Genomic DNA, 15,262 nt, shown 5'->3' with positions numbered 1-15,262 from the left:
TTGGTGTCAGTATCAACAGTCCTCTAAGAAAGAACTCTGTACTTGAATCACCAGAAAAGTTCCCACTGAACAGTGCATCCTTCACCTGCATAGGATCAATTTGGCATCAGAGAGCTTTGCCCCAGAACACCAGGTTGGAGTTCAAATGTGAATTCCTGAAGGTCCATCTCAGAGAAGATATACAGGGACATGTAGGACAATAAAAGGTGTTAAAATCTGTCTGACAAGTCTCTCAGCATTCCTCATTTGGAGCAATTGCTGAAGGCTAAAGTGGAAACAAAAATGGAAAAGTCCATGTTCACGTTCCATGTGAAAATTGTACTTGAAAGGTTAAGAAGATCTACTAATGCTAATTAGACTCAATGAAGGCAAGTCCTGTAGCTATTTCAATGAGTCTTCATGCCAACAATGGCAGGGATCTGGTAATCCTAACTCATCATTCTCCAAGCACTTGAGGATTTGAAGCTTAAAGGGTAAGAAGTTGAATACCCTTAGAAAAGGGGAACAGTCTGAGGCAAGAGTTGGAGGTCTGTAAATATGTTTTATATGCACACAATTGTGTGTAGTAGTCTGTATAATTTACATACATATTCACAAGATGCCCTGCAGTGTAGTTCCAAAGTCTTCTGCCAGGGAACAAACTGATTCTAGCAGAGATCCTAGAGTTTACAACATCTGTATACAAAATCAATGGCATATATTAACACAGTGTAAACCTTACCAAGAAACGATGCTACTAACACCAAGTTCAACAGCAGGCTTTACTAGTCAATCAACGATTATGCAATTCAAACATTTCTTACAAATCAAAGTAACAAAAAATACACAAGTGGATTTTCAATTCACGGGGGGTGGGAGTGGGACAGAAGCTGGCCATATGAACAAAGTCTGAATTCCAGAATAGGGAAAAAGATAAAAACTTTATAAATCTCCTAGGATGCAACTTAAGCACTGCATCCATTTTAGAAAAATAGACTCAGAAGGAAGGATGCTGCTATAGATTCTCTGAACACCTCAGCCCGTGTTTATCTTTTTCCTCTTTTGTTTCCAGCTGGCGGTTTCTTCAGCTGCAGGAGTTGTCCTCCCGTGGCAAAGCCTGCAGAGGCAGGATTGGACACCCCAAAGGTCAAGCCAGCAGATGCCGTGATGCCAGGATTGCTGAAGTTAAACCCAGACGTGCTGGAGCTGCCGAAGCCTTACGTTTGGGGAAGAAAATATTGATGTCAGATGTTAAATCACAGAAACATACATACAAACTGGGGAAGTGTCGTCAATTTTTATCTGAACGAAGGTATAATCTGTAAGAACCGCTAACTGCCTCAGAGTGCCCAATTCTGTGTGAAATGTTCCAGGGAAATAATCTGGCTAACAATCCTAAATGGCACCTTGAAGGGTAACAGATTAGTGACACATGCCAAAAGAGAAACATTACCACCAACAGCTGAAGGTGACAGAAAAGATGAAATTGTCAGAAACTCCCTTCTTAGTTACAGAAATCAAAGGCCCCTACTTCCTCAGCTCCACCATAGACATGTTCTCAATATGTACAGGACACTGTCACACTGAACGCCTCCCCCAACAAATTTGAGTCAAAAAGCCCTTGAACTCACCATTTTTCAGGACAAGGAATCCATTAAAAAGTAGTATTTAAATGTTTTGATTTGAGAAAGGCCTTTACATAATGCAATAAAACAGTGTTATTACTGTTAACAGTTAACTGATCTCTTCTTTAGATCTTGCTAGATTAGAATGCAGATATCACTGAGTTATTATTTTACTCAGCTGGAACCACTGATTTCAACAACTTAACATTGGTAGATTTCTTTAAAATTCCCTAAGTATAATCCAGTTCTGTGAGCATTATGTTATTTATTAGATGAACTATTCACCCCTATGTGTGATATATTAAAACAAGACTATTACAGAGTAAACACAAAAACAGGTATCATTTGGAATTTTCCAAAAAGACGACTCTATTTTAAAAATGAACAAAGAATTCATTCATCACCATCTGAACACGGGTATTTTTAGAACCAGGAAGATTTTAACTAAAGAATACCTCTTGGGAACTCAAGTCATTCTCTTCCTACGTTTATACTCTCACCATCTCAATTGAAGGTTTTCTTTTTTTTCAAGGACAGGAAAATTAGTTTAACCATTAAGTTAATCACTGAGGTTCCAACCAATCTCTACCTGGTTGATTATTATTTGTTGTTGCTACGTACCATAGTCAGAACCAAGCCAAAGCTGACCCTCCCAGCGGGTTTCCAGAGGCAGGAAACTGCGCAGGAGGAGACTGCCCATCCTTCTCCCGCATGACAGAGGATATAATTATTTAGGAAAAGTTTTGGAAATATTTTACACACCTAGCTTTTCATTTATGAGAGGGAAAGCTTTATGAGCCAGATTTACAGGCCTTAGGACGGCATCAAAACACAACCGTGGCTTTAGCGGAGTCAAGGCAGGGGGGTGAAAGGGAAAGGACAGAAATTGTACTTTTAAATTAAGTAATGTGCGCACTTTTACATGTGCCTGGAATCGAGGCAGAAACACACAAACCTGCACTAAGACTTCCTGAGGGTTTATTTGTTGTTCCAAATCCAAATGTGGAGGCCCCTGTGGTGCTGCTTCCAAAACCAGAGCTAGCTCCAAATCCTAGTGGAAGGGCAATAGAGAAATATACAAGGGAACGTAAAACACAGGTCAATGGATGCGGACAAGCAAAGCCTACAATCAGCAAAGGCCTAAAAATACAGTCTCGAAAAACATGACCTTATTAAAGAAGTCAGCTCTGCACTGTACCACCTAAGACTTTTAGAAGAAACAGAATTATCCTGGCATTATCACCTTTATAGCTATTTAGACTAAGTTTATGACCCATTAGCAATTTTAAAGAGCAAGGTCAAACAAAACCAAGAACATACTATTACTTCTCTCAAACTGGCCAGAAAACTGTTGTGATGTTAACATATTATTTTAGCCCAACAGGCATAAATAGAACTACTAAAGGGTATTTCATTTAGGGCGGGGGGAGGGGGAAGAGATAAGATTAAATTCATATATAAGAATGACATGCACAACACTTTAAACACTGATTACTATGAGGTTAATTTTGCTCTGCTTTTTTCCAAAGTACTTTTAATTAATACAAAAAATTTATACAAAAGTGATTTTCAATCAGCTCAATAACAGGATATTCCCACCATATGACCTACAGTGAGAAAGGTGGGAAGGGACAGAGTGGTTTTCTTCTTAGCAACACTCCTTTCACATTGTTCAGAAAGAAATCCTTTTTCCAGGCACACTTGGGAACAGCTTCTGCTCAGTACCCGAATGCTTGCTTCCACTCTATTAAAAGCCAGATGCTCTATAAACAGAGTGTTCTGCTCTAGTTTACCTAAAATAACAAGTTTAGAGTCCTGCCTGTAATTTTAAGAAATATGATGGCACATGGAACACAGAAACTATGCTGCTTTCCACGATTCCTGCAGTTCTGAGTAGGGTTCTCCTATCTCAGGCAGTCACACAGTTCACATGCTTTCCTTCTTACAAAGATATTTTTAAGGCGAAACGAATGTTATTTAATATATTACAAGGCATTAGTTAAAATATCACCACCAACTTTCAATAGTTTCTATTTAAGAATGATGAGTGTATTTGTATTTAGCATGGTTCTGTTGAGGACTTACCTTCCTTATCAATAGTTAAATTAAGAAATTATTAAAATAAGCTTAATCCATCATGTAAATATATGCATGAAAAGTATGCATATAGGCAAGCACGCCAAAAGTACTTGGGCAAATAAAGAAGTTGGTAATAAAGTTATTTCCCAGTAAAGTGGTCATATTCAGAAATAAAAATTATGATTAGAAGAATGTACTTTCAGAAATATTAAATTGGTTCATTTCAATTTCATTAAAATAAGCATTGGAAAAGTGCATCAAGTTTGTATTTTAGCTTATTGCTTTTAAAATACCAATGTCCCTACCACTTAATTTTAGTATTATTTAACACTGACTATCACACAAGAGGAAATGATTCTTTAAGCTCTAAATCTAATACTAAAAAGGTACTACATTTGGAGAATCCATTTTGCCAGATGGAACTTTTAAATTCCAGATAGCATCAGATTATCTTAGATATTTGTTTGACAGACTAGTACCAATGCAAATGTATAAATAGTTCACTGAATATTAGAAAAGTGAAAGAAAGTGTACCTCCAAGGTTTGAAGAACCTAAGCCACTTGGTTGCAAGCCAGTGCCAATACCTGAACCGAAAGGCGTTCCAAAACTAACTCCCAGAGATGGCTGTGGGCCTGGTACAAAAAAAAAAAAAAAAAAAAATGGGGGTGGGGGAAAAAACAAATTGGCCTTACTCTTTCAATATTCAAGGTTTTTTATGAAATTAATTTTTAAATTAACATTAGCTGTTTTTAACAAATTCTACTTGTTAAAATTTGGTTTTTAGGATGCCGTCCATGCCTAACTTACTGTCCCAACCAACTAACTTATCTAAAAAAGCCAACTAATTTTTAAATGAACCTGTTCAGCATGAAACAAAATCACCTCAGGGTACTGAAATATGCCTGTTAGTTAAACCTATAAATCATTTGAAATCTTTAATGTATTACAAATGATGGGTTTTTTTTTCTTATTTACTTCTAGGATTGTTTTCATTCTGCTTGCTTGCTTTCTGATAGAACTGGGGGGGGGGGGGTTAGTCAAGCTTTTTACGTTTTAAAGAACAAGCTCTTCAGGGTTAGCTTCAAGTCTGAGCTCAGAAAGAGCCTGAGGCTAACATGGGAAAACCATCATGTTACTTTAGAAGCATTTGTACCAAAAAAAAAAAAAGGCATGATTTCTCATATGAAATATAAATGAGATATACAATAAATAGATAAAAAAACAAGACAATGTTTTAGTTTATTAAATTTATTGTTCATTTTAAAGCAAGTCAATTACATGGTAACATGACAATTCAAACTTATTCACAGAAAGTGATCACTGAGTTGTCATTTCAGCTCGACTACATGACAGCACTTTTCACCTGGTTCAGTGAGAGGAATGAACATTCACAAGGCACCGAGGTGCACCTGGACAGAGTCAATACATTCAAGATTTCAATTCAGCTTCCAACACTTTGGAAAATGTACTCAGATGCAGAACAATTAGTCACCCTTTTCCCCATTTGTTAAAGATTGTGTCTGAGTTTGTTTGGCAAGAATAAACATCAAACTTACTAGCCTCTCTTTTTAAGTTTTTTTTTTAAACTAAGCAGAATACAAAATCTAAAAATCTCTCATCTGATAAATAATTTATGAAAATTATTCAATAAATTTCAGAGTACAATCTTTAGTCTTATCTTTTCCCAGCACAGTGATCAGTGCATTTCCAAGCTGAGGGGCCTGCCAAAGTTATATGATCAGATAAAAATTTAAACTTTCCAAAGAAATCAAAGCCTTCCAGTTGTCCAAGGAAGAATGAGGTTTGTCCATTCAAAAAGTAGTGTAAAATTATAAAGCATTCAAAATAAAACAAAACAAAACCAAGGAACTACATTTTGTTACATGGGACAGAAACTGCACATTTCTAACAGCTTCTTCCCAGAAAATGAAGAATAATTAATAGCAGCCAAAGTTATCTTTTAAAAAAATAAATTAAAAAAAAGGTTTTAAGTTTTTTATAACCAGTTTGAGACTAGTTTTGAGAATAAAATAGCTGCCTAGCAGCTCTTCTGTAAAATATTACTACAGGAAAAAGAAATTAAGCATATTACTTTCCTGTTTCTAACAAAAATAGATGTAGAAAACACATGTCCAATTTCTTCACATTGAGACTTCAGTGTCACATGCTGACTGACAGGAGGCACTGCTGGTGGAAGACCCTAGAATAACGTACACCCAGCCCTCAGTGCTCCGAGTCCCCACAATCCATAAACCACAGGTTTTTTATTCTGTGTGGAGTCTGTTCTGAAGAGCACTAGAATACACTTTCTCTACTCCTCAACACTCAGAATAGATCATCAATAAATCTAATGTAATGGTGACAAGACTTTCCATTGCACAACACGTACATGGTATTTTGAATTTTGTACCTTCACACAAATTCAGAAGGTAACATCATTTATAAAACTAGTAAGCAAATGTATAACATTTTTTAGTAGTAAAAACTCATGATCAGTATCTCCCATGCCAAAGTATATATACACTCTGGCCACCATATAAATTAGTCTCACTATTAGAAAGCAGAATCTAAATCCTTCAGGCAAAAGGTACGTAAACAATTCAGTAAGTCTGCTTCAAAATCTGAATCAATGAGAGGCTCTTAGTTCCATAAATAAAAGCAAGTTAGTAGTAATATATCCCAATGATTGCCCAAAGTGAAATCTTTATGTAGAGTAACATTTTACAAAAGTTACCATATAGGATATTCACATACAACAAGGTCAAGCTTAGCACTGAAACTCGTATTTTCCAGGATAAATTCTACTTTCTTAAAAGTAAAACTGCATTTACAGCAAAAGGACTAAAGTGCTAAAAAGTCTGGAAAATTGTCCACGATCACGCAAAACACCTAATGTCAATAGCATGGTTATTCCTAAGTCATATTTTGCAACAATGATTATACTTAAAAAAACACAAAATGTTTTCCCCCATTTGAAAAGTTTTATTACTCTTACTGATTTAGTGGGGAATGTTCCTTTGGTTATTAAATACAACAAAAATCACAAAGCCACAAGAAACTGCGATGAGATACTCAAAAATTTCCTATTTGACACTACACCTTAAATTTCCAAAACTATGCTAAAAACTAAAAAGCAGGAATTCCCAACAAAACATCAGTGCTCCTTAAATACAGCAGCTAAGTCACACAAGAAAAGTCTTATATAAACACCAAGAATTTCTTAAAGTCAAAACACAACAGCAAAACTCAAATGCAAAATATTACATTTAAAAAAAAAATGTCTAGTCTAAGTTAAAATTATACTGAGACACTTACTAAAACTGTCTCAGTGAGTTTTTTAAGAGGTCTGGGAAGTCCTTGTGAGTAAGTGCCATCCAGGTCTCCCATCATGAAATGAAATGTAGCCATGGGCTCATGCCTACTTCATACACAGAGAGCTGTAAGCTTTCCATCCATTCTCTTCAGCATTCAGAATCAGCAGCCAAATTAAACATGCCTACATCCTTTATACTTTTCCCCCCCATAAACAAAGAATTAATAAACTAGTTATTTGAATTCATTCTTCCACCTCTAAGAGATTGTATATTAACTATCCAGCAGTTTAAACAACTACTTGCTCTGTGCCTGTATTTACTGATGCAAAGAATCAATGTTCAATTAAGACAAAAGCCCTGTGAACATGCAAATCTTACACAAATCAACAGGGACACACAGAATAGTGCAGAGGCTCCACTCAGCTTCATCTATGTTCTTAGGTTTGTTGGCTCTGTTCTGAATCATAACGACCCAATGCACAACAGAACGAAACCTGGCTCCAGCCTGCACAGGGAATTAAAAATTTGTTACTGGCCCTTAACACAAAGATTCCATAAATGTCACAGAACTTCAGAAATAACTGGGAAAAAATACAAATATATAGGGACATTCCTAAAAGGGCTGAACTTATAAAATTATTGTGTGTGCATCTAACAGAGTACATCAATTTCACAATGGTGGTGACGTGACTAAACTTTTGATTGAGGAACAGACCACACAGACAGGTAGGGCTCCAGACCAACATGATGTCAAAGGCATGCTGCATTTTATGACTCTCACAGACAAAAGGGAAAGACAAGACATAATATAAAACTGTTATCACAATTGTTTAGTCTCTTAGTTCTAAAAGTCCAGACGGCTCAAAGTGGAAACCCTGTAAGACTACTATTTAGTTTTCTGGATTACAACTCTTGCCTTCCAATTAAAAAACCCTTTATTTGGACTTCCAAACTGAAGAGTATTAGAAGTAGCCACTATCCCCAAAGCCTGGAGCAGCACAGACAGAATCCAAGCTCCTAAGCGGAAGGCTCCCCACAGCAATTACTTTAAGCCTAGCTAGCATTTTCCACCAGCCATAAGGGTGATAAGAAATGAACAGAGGCCCTGCAAGAGAGAGGCCCAAGTCCAAATCCCTTGTGAAGGCACCTATTTCACTGTGTGGAATAAGATAGGGTCTTTCTTTTGATATCCTTTCCATTCAATGAGGTCACACTTAAGCAAGGTCCATCCTAATCTTAAACTCTTCTGAGTGGTGGCTCCTAAAGGGAAGGACAGACAGCAGAGTAACAAGAAGAAAGACACCACGATGAGAGGTACATCTAGATGAAACACAGGATGCCAAGGATGGTGGCAGTCACTGGAAGCCAGGACAGAGGCATGAAACAGTTCTTCTTTCAATGTCCCCTCGAGGGAAATCAACCCAGACCCCACCCCTAGAAAACAACCACCAACTAACTCACTACCACTAAGTCAATTCTACTTCCAAGCAGCCTGAAGTGTGCAGAGGAGAACTGCACATCAGGTTCTAAGACTCCAAGTCTTAAACAGGTAGACTGCTTCAGCCTTCTTCCAAGGAATGGCTAGTAGGTATGAACTATGGACTCTTGGTCAGCAAAATGATTTATACACAATGCTTGCCAGGGCCCTGCAGACACCAGATTTGAGCTTCTCGGTTCCTAAGCGGTAGAAAATGAACTTCTGGTTTTAAAAACCACCCATGTGTGGTATATAGCAGTCCCAGGAAGGGAAGACACACACCAAGTTCACTTTGCTTATCTTGGTATCCCCTTGAGCCCAACAAGAAGCAGACACTCTTGTTCACGAAATGAACAGAAAGTTGCACATGCCCATGAGCCCAAAGTGTGTGAATGAGAACTTAGAGGAGTCTTTCAAAACAAGACCTCCTAAGTTTAAAACATTTTAGATAACTGGCTTTTCAAACGTTTCACTGCTTAGCAAAGAATTCCATTGTGTTTTAAGAATATTCAACTAAACTACACTATTCTGATTTACATCAGTGGCTGCCACACTGACTCCAAAATGTAAATTCATCCTAAGGTTGGTTTGATTAACGGGTTAAAGCCTCTTTGAGGTGGTCATTAATGATGAGACCAATCCACCAAGATTAGGGAGCTCTGGTGGCTAAATGGCAAGAAGCTGAGCTGCAATCCCAAAGGCACATGATTCAGACTCACCAGCTGCTTTGTGGGAGAAGACTGGACAATCTCTTCTTGTGTGATTTGATTTACTGCCTCTGAAAACTCACTGGAGGGTCAGCTATGGTTGGTCCTGACAAACTGGCACACAACAACTACCACCACCCCCCACAGAGGAATCAATCCCATAATTATTTTTCCTCTTGATCATGCAACTGTCTACACCAGCTGGAGTGACCCTCGATGCAGTAGATTGCCACCATGTGGGTCCTGAGCAGGGTACACAGATACAGCACATATTGGCCACATCAACATTTTGCTCAAAATATGTCTATATTTTAACTACAAAAGGGCAGAGAGGGGTTTTTTTTAATTGCTGAAAGTGGAAATTGGTAAATACCTTCATCAGAGACGCAGCCTGAATGTAATTTGCCTACAAGGAGAGTTGGCTGGGATATTTTTTAGTACTGCATTATGTAAGCTTTTTGGACAATATGTCAGAAAGACACATGCCATATATAACAATGTATAAGCATTACTCAAAATCCGTAAAAGACTGGGGATAAAAGAAGCAGTATCTATTACGATTATATTTGTTTATGACAGACTTCAAAACAGACAAAAAGAGCTGTAGGACAGGAAAACAGATGAGGGACGGTCGTAGAACATCACACACTTAGACCAGGAAGGAAAACAGCCCAGGACTGGACCACAAAGCATTTCTCTACTGAGACGTGGAAGTAAGCCAAGTATGGAAGGAAGTCTTCTGATGTCCAGTATCTCACCACGACTCCATCTGCTCAAGCCTCCTGATCCTATCTATCTTTTTAACGGCATCGAGAACATCGAAATAGCTTTCCCCCACCCTGGCTACTGCTCTCATTGTGAAAAGGTTACAAATAATTCTAGCTCGTACTGTTTTCAGGGCCTGGGCTCTGCTCCTGGTTGACATGTGTCCCAAAACTCACTAATCTTCATCACATCTTCAGTCAGCACTGAAAACGTCCTACATCCTGAATGCGGGCACTTTACAAGAATGGGGAAAACAAGATTGCACCATCTTTCAGTATTACATATGAAAAATGTAGTAACGTATGGCTGGATAGTCTCTGGCTTTAAAGCAATAAATGATACAATCACAGTTTTAGACTCTAATGTTGTTTCTCAAGGTAATTCTGTAGTGAAACAACATGTCCTAGAGGGTATATATAGCAATACAGCAAATTCTACTAAGTAAATTAACAATAGTCATTATTTCATTGATGTGAAGTTATTGCTAAGACTACCCTGCATTTTCTATAAGGTATATGTTTATAATTGTGTTCATCACAATTTCTAGATTGTATCGGAACAGCTATTATAGAAATTTCTTCAGTGCTAACACAAAAGGAAGACTTGTTTATAAAAACGCACACAAAGGCTCTGCATTTTCACATTAAGAAGCTATAACTTGAATGCGTTCAGACCTGGAGCAGGCTGCTGCTGCTGTGTAAGTGTGGCAGCCATGGCAACGGCTGCTGCATTTGGCATGTTGCTGAAGGGGGTGGGCCCTGTGGTCACTCTGGGCGTGTTCTGCCACTTCTTGGCTTCCGCGCGCCTGGCTTCAAACACATCTACAGCATCACCCAAGAACATTTTTCGGTAGCCAAGGTACTGTTCTTTGAGCACCTAGAGGAATGTGGGCGGAAAAGGCTTATGAAGGTCTGTGGTAACTGATATAATGTGAAGGACAGACACTGCTGGTATTATGATACATTCCCCCACTAACTGCACTTTCTCAGGCTAGCACATGTACTGTTATGGGAAGCAGAGCTGGAGGGCTATCACTCCGTGGAGAATTTTCTTCCCCATTCTTGTCACACACCTCTACACTACCCGTAACACTCTGGCTTCATCAGGCCCTGTTTTAAACAAGTTAGCTAACTTAGCTATGCTTTCAGGTAGGCAGAGCAGTATTTAAAAAGAGCATTTTTAGTCCAAGTTTTGTCCTGAAGAATTTGCTTCAGATGGCCAACTTTTGGTAATTTTAGATTCAGAAGTCTTTTTAAAGAATTTTTTTAAAAAGCCAGCATTAAATATATAATTACTATCAAATACAATTTTGTGGAAAGGTTGATGTTACCTTAACAAAGAGTATTAAAAAGGCTGCTAGTTTGTCGTTTTGCAAGAGTATTTTATAATAAGAATAAATCCTGTTGAACTTGTAGTAACAAAAAAGAAAGGAAAAGGAAAGGAAATAGAGAAGGGAGTGTGTTTACGAAACTAAAATATTGCCTTGATTAAGGTCATTCACAGGGATGAATGTATTGCACATTAAAATTACCAAACACTTCAATTAAAGGTTTCACTTAATTTAGATAAACTTTATACCACTTTTTGAAGAGATGTCAAATTTTCTCATTTCCTACTTGCTTTTAGTAGAAACTAATAATAAGCTCTGGTGAAGACAGGGCAGTACAGCACTTCATAATCTGTTATTTATAGAATTTAAAAGTCATCAAGCTCTTTGCATAAAAATGTTGCTGCTTGATATTTCTGCTCTAGACTTATCTGTGTACTGAATTGGGCCTATGGGGAACTGAAAAGTGGGGTAAAGATAAGACATAATGGAACAGAAAAAAAGAAACTTAGTTAGAACTGATCCTCCTCAACTCCATCTTCCCTTTTTCAGTGAAATGACACACGTATATCTCTGTATAGTGTTTGGCATGGGTGCCCCCATGAATTTTTGTTCTATTCGAGATAGTGGGGGAAATGACCCACCAGAGTGATCTGAAAAATCTAAGACAAAGGCTCTGCCATCATGATTGAAACAATTTATCACTAAACTTCCACATTTGTTAATGGCACTGAGGCCTGCCTGGGTAAAGCAGCTGAAGCCTCTTTCGAAAGACTACCTAGCAAAACAAACAGAAAAAAGAATATAAAAAGTTTGTTAAGATATCAGTCACTCTATGATTGACAGCTGCACACTAAACATGAATGTTCAGCTGCTCATGGGTCAAATTTCATGTTCATGAAATTTCATGTTCACGACCTGGGGGTCCTTTGGAAAAATCCCTGAATCATGTTTCTAATATGGCCATATCAGAAAAAGGTATAGTTTCTACCACAGTGGAAGCAGAAAAGGAAAAATATCAGCAAAAAGGCACTCAAAATCTGATGTATCTGAGATTTGCTCTAAAATACTACAGAAAAACAGCATCTCTGTGTGGAGAATAAGAGATCAGTAGATCTTGAGAAGGCTGAAATAAGTACGGAGGTACTCATAATAGTGGTCTACTTTCGTATTTATCTGAAAACTTCCCTAATGAAAATTTTAAAATCAAATGCAGCTGCTGACTATTCTGACTCATGGTGACCCTACAGACATCACAGGAGGAGGTGACAATGGCTGGCTTCTCAGAATTAGATTACAAGGCCTTTCTTAGGAGCTGCTTCTAGGTTGGCCTTAACCCACAGAAACAATTTACCCCCCCCAAGGTAATACGGTGAAGACTAAAGGGAGGAGGGGGCAACATTTGCACAGCGGACTTCACAGGGAAAATGTAGAATCATCTTTGTTACACTTTTTAAAAAACAAAACCGAAAAAAAATCAGCATTATTACATGCATGTCAAAATGTTCAGTGGCATATTACTCTATTAACATAATTTAGTAAACACAGTTTCATGTATTTAGACAGGAAAACACTGAAAGTAAGTTTTTTTATGCAGTGGAAAATAGATCTTTTAAAAACATAAAAGTGGGGCAGGCAAAACAATTTTCTTGCTAGGACAGTTTCTGCAGCACTATTTATACTGGCAAAGGTACAGAAACAAATGTTCAACAATAGAACGTGGGTCATACAAAACTTGACACACATGTACAGTGAAATTTTAGGGAAGCAATGAAAGTGATGTTGAAGAAACATATGCTTATCATGAGAAGTTATTCACACAGACTGCTGTAAATGTTAAAATAACACACCACACAGCTAAAATAACACTTTGATCTTTCTTCAAAAGCATATATACTATCAATAGCTGTGTCTGTGTACACATATAAAGTAAATTTTTGTTGGATTCCCCCCCCTTACATATGATCTTAGCTATTTCTGGAATAAGTGCAGACATGTGTGTATCCCAAAAGAAGCAATACTTCCTTTGGGGAGATCCAGAGAGATGGACTGGCAAGGAACACTTACCTTTACATTTTCATGAATAGATTGAAGTTGGGCAGCTAAAGCTACAAATGTTTGATAAATTTTCTGCATAGCCATTGACAAATCTATAAAAGAAAATTACAAAATCACACAAATATATGTATGGCACAATATACTGTATTTCTAAGTTCCATTTTCAGTACTGTGAATATACAAGAGGAGAACAAATAACTCGAATAATGACAGGGAAAAGGGGAGACTAATTGCCCAAGAAAGGGACATCTCTCTCAATAATTTGGGGAAGGGGAGGGGGCCAGCAGCCCTGGTTAGCCCAGTCAGTTCATAATAAAGCATTTAACAGTTAATGAAAATTAAGATCTAGCCAAGATCCATTAAGAAAAAAATTTTAGGGCAGCTTAAAACAAAGAAGGTACTGGAACATCTTCGTCTCCATAATTATAATTTAACTTCTCTTCTACCAAAGTAAAAAGATGTGTGTGTGTGTGTGTGTGTGTGTGTGTGTGTGTGTGTATAAAAATATATATCTATTCCTCTCAAATTCTCATTACCATCACAAACGATAGACAGCTACTTCTCTCACTGTCATTCCCGCAGGTTTTCAAAGGCTGTAAATTGTACCGGGAGAGATTGACCATCCTTTTCCCACGAAGCCACTGGTGGATTCAAACAGCCAGAGAAGCAACACCTTTAGGTGAGATACCTACAGATTACAACTCAAGGGCAGGTGGTTCAAATTCACCAGCTGCTACTCAGAAGAAAGATGGAAAATCTCCTACATGTAATTTACAGCCTCTGAAAACCCACTCGAGGGTTGGCAATGAGTGGGTTCCAACTCAATAGCACATAACAACAATATATATATAAACAAAAATTACCATGGAAGCATGTTACCTTGAGGGGTTATATGTGAATTATTTGCTTGAGTGGCAAGATGGTTTTCTAGTTCTTCAATCTGCTGTCTGTATTGCTGAAGTTGGACTTCAAACTGCTGAACCAAAATTCTGAAGTAGCTATACAAAAACATTTTAAAAATCAGATCACATTTCTCAAAATGGTATTTCCTCTATATTCTAAATGCCAAAGAAATCAGTAATTGGCCCTCTGATGAGTCTGATGACTTAACACATCTTAAAGTGGCACAGATAATATTACTGAAATAAAAACTTTATGTCTTACAAAGTTATTAAAGTCATTATGGGAGGAGACTGAAGAGGAGTTACAACAAAATACAAAGCCAGTTAGGATTCTGGAACAAAGAAAAGCCGTTAGCAGCAAACTCGCTAACATCCAAATAAGGCCTATAGTTAATAATTTTATCAATGTTAATTTAAGTTCATAGTACTTAAATGGATGAATATTTAGCAGGAGGGGAAAAAAGGATCTAAAGTAGCATGCAATGGAGGCTGAACAGCATTCTACAACAAAAGGAAAACTGTGGAAGCCTTGTCAGTGGAAAATGGTATCACTCAATCCATTTCAAAATGTGTTCTGAGAGCACACAGAGGAGTAAGACAGGGGACGCCAGCTGAGCAAGTCCACCAGGAAGTGAAAATTACAGTAAGTCACAGTGCTTCTACCAACAGGAAAGACAGCACATACATATCTCAGGCAACTTGTTAAAAAGCACAAAGAAAAGAAATCTAAATGTGTGTGCATACACACATAGAAATACAGAGGGGAAAGAAAACAACACAGCAAAAAAGACAGCACACATGACATCTGCGTAAGAGGGCTTTGAAATCGTTCCTATGTGTCAGGGCCATGGAGCTGCTCACCCTCCCTTTCTCCACAAGAGCCACAGCTATGATTCAAAGCAGCAGCTGCAACTCTGTTTAAGCTGCAAAACAATTCCACCTCCCTTTCCCAGGAATAACTATCCACAACTCCCAACCTGCTCTCTTATCTGGTACCAAGCAGCTGCGAACATCCTAATGCTCCAATT

General features: G+C 37.8%; 1 protein-coding gene across 1 annotated transcript in view; it reads right to left on the bottom strand.

Annotated features, from left to right (window-relative positions):
* Window positions 1-531: 531 nt before the first annotated feature.
* The window catches only part of NUPL1 (nucleoporin like 1), a 41,435-nt gene continuing 26,704 nt past the window's right edge, over window positions 532-15,262 (bottom strand). The window contains exons 11-16 of the mRNA XM_006894131.1: window positions 14,212-14,330; window positions 13,342-13,424; window positions 10,622-10,823; window positions 4,218-4,316; window positions 2,560-2,655; window positions 532-1,195 (exon numbers count right to left, since the gene is read on the bottom strand). Coding sequence (XP_006894193.1) covers window positions 1,026-1,195; window positions 2,560-2,655; window positions 4,218-4,316; window positions 10,622-10,823; window positions 13,342-13,424; window positions 14,212-14,330 — 769 coding nt within the window. The 3' untranslated portion in view covers window positions 532-1,025. The remainder of the gene's footprint in view (window positions 1,196-2,559; window positions 2,656-4,217; window positions 4,317-10,621; window positions 10,824-13,341; window positions 13,425-14,211; window positions 14,331-15,262) is intronic.

This window comes from Elephantulus edwardii, unplaced genomic scaffold (genome assembly GCF_000299155.1).
Source record: "Elephantulus edwardii isolate Elephantulus edwardi_28Jun2011 unplaced genomic scaffold, EleEdw1.0 scaffold00135, whole genome shotgun sequence".
NCBI lineage: Eukaryota > Metazoa > Chordata > Mammalia > Macroscelidea > Macroscelididae > Elephantulus > Elephantulus edwardii.
The sequence above is the reverse complement of the archived record's forward strand: the minus strand, read 5'-3'. Positions and strand labels throughout refer to the sequence as shown.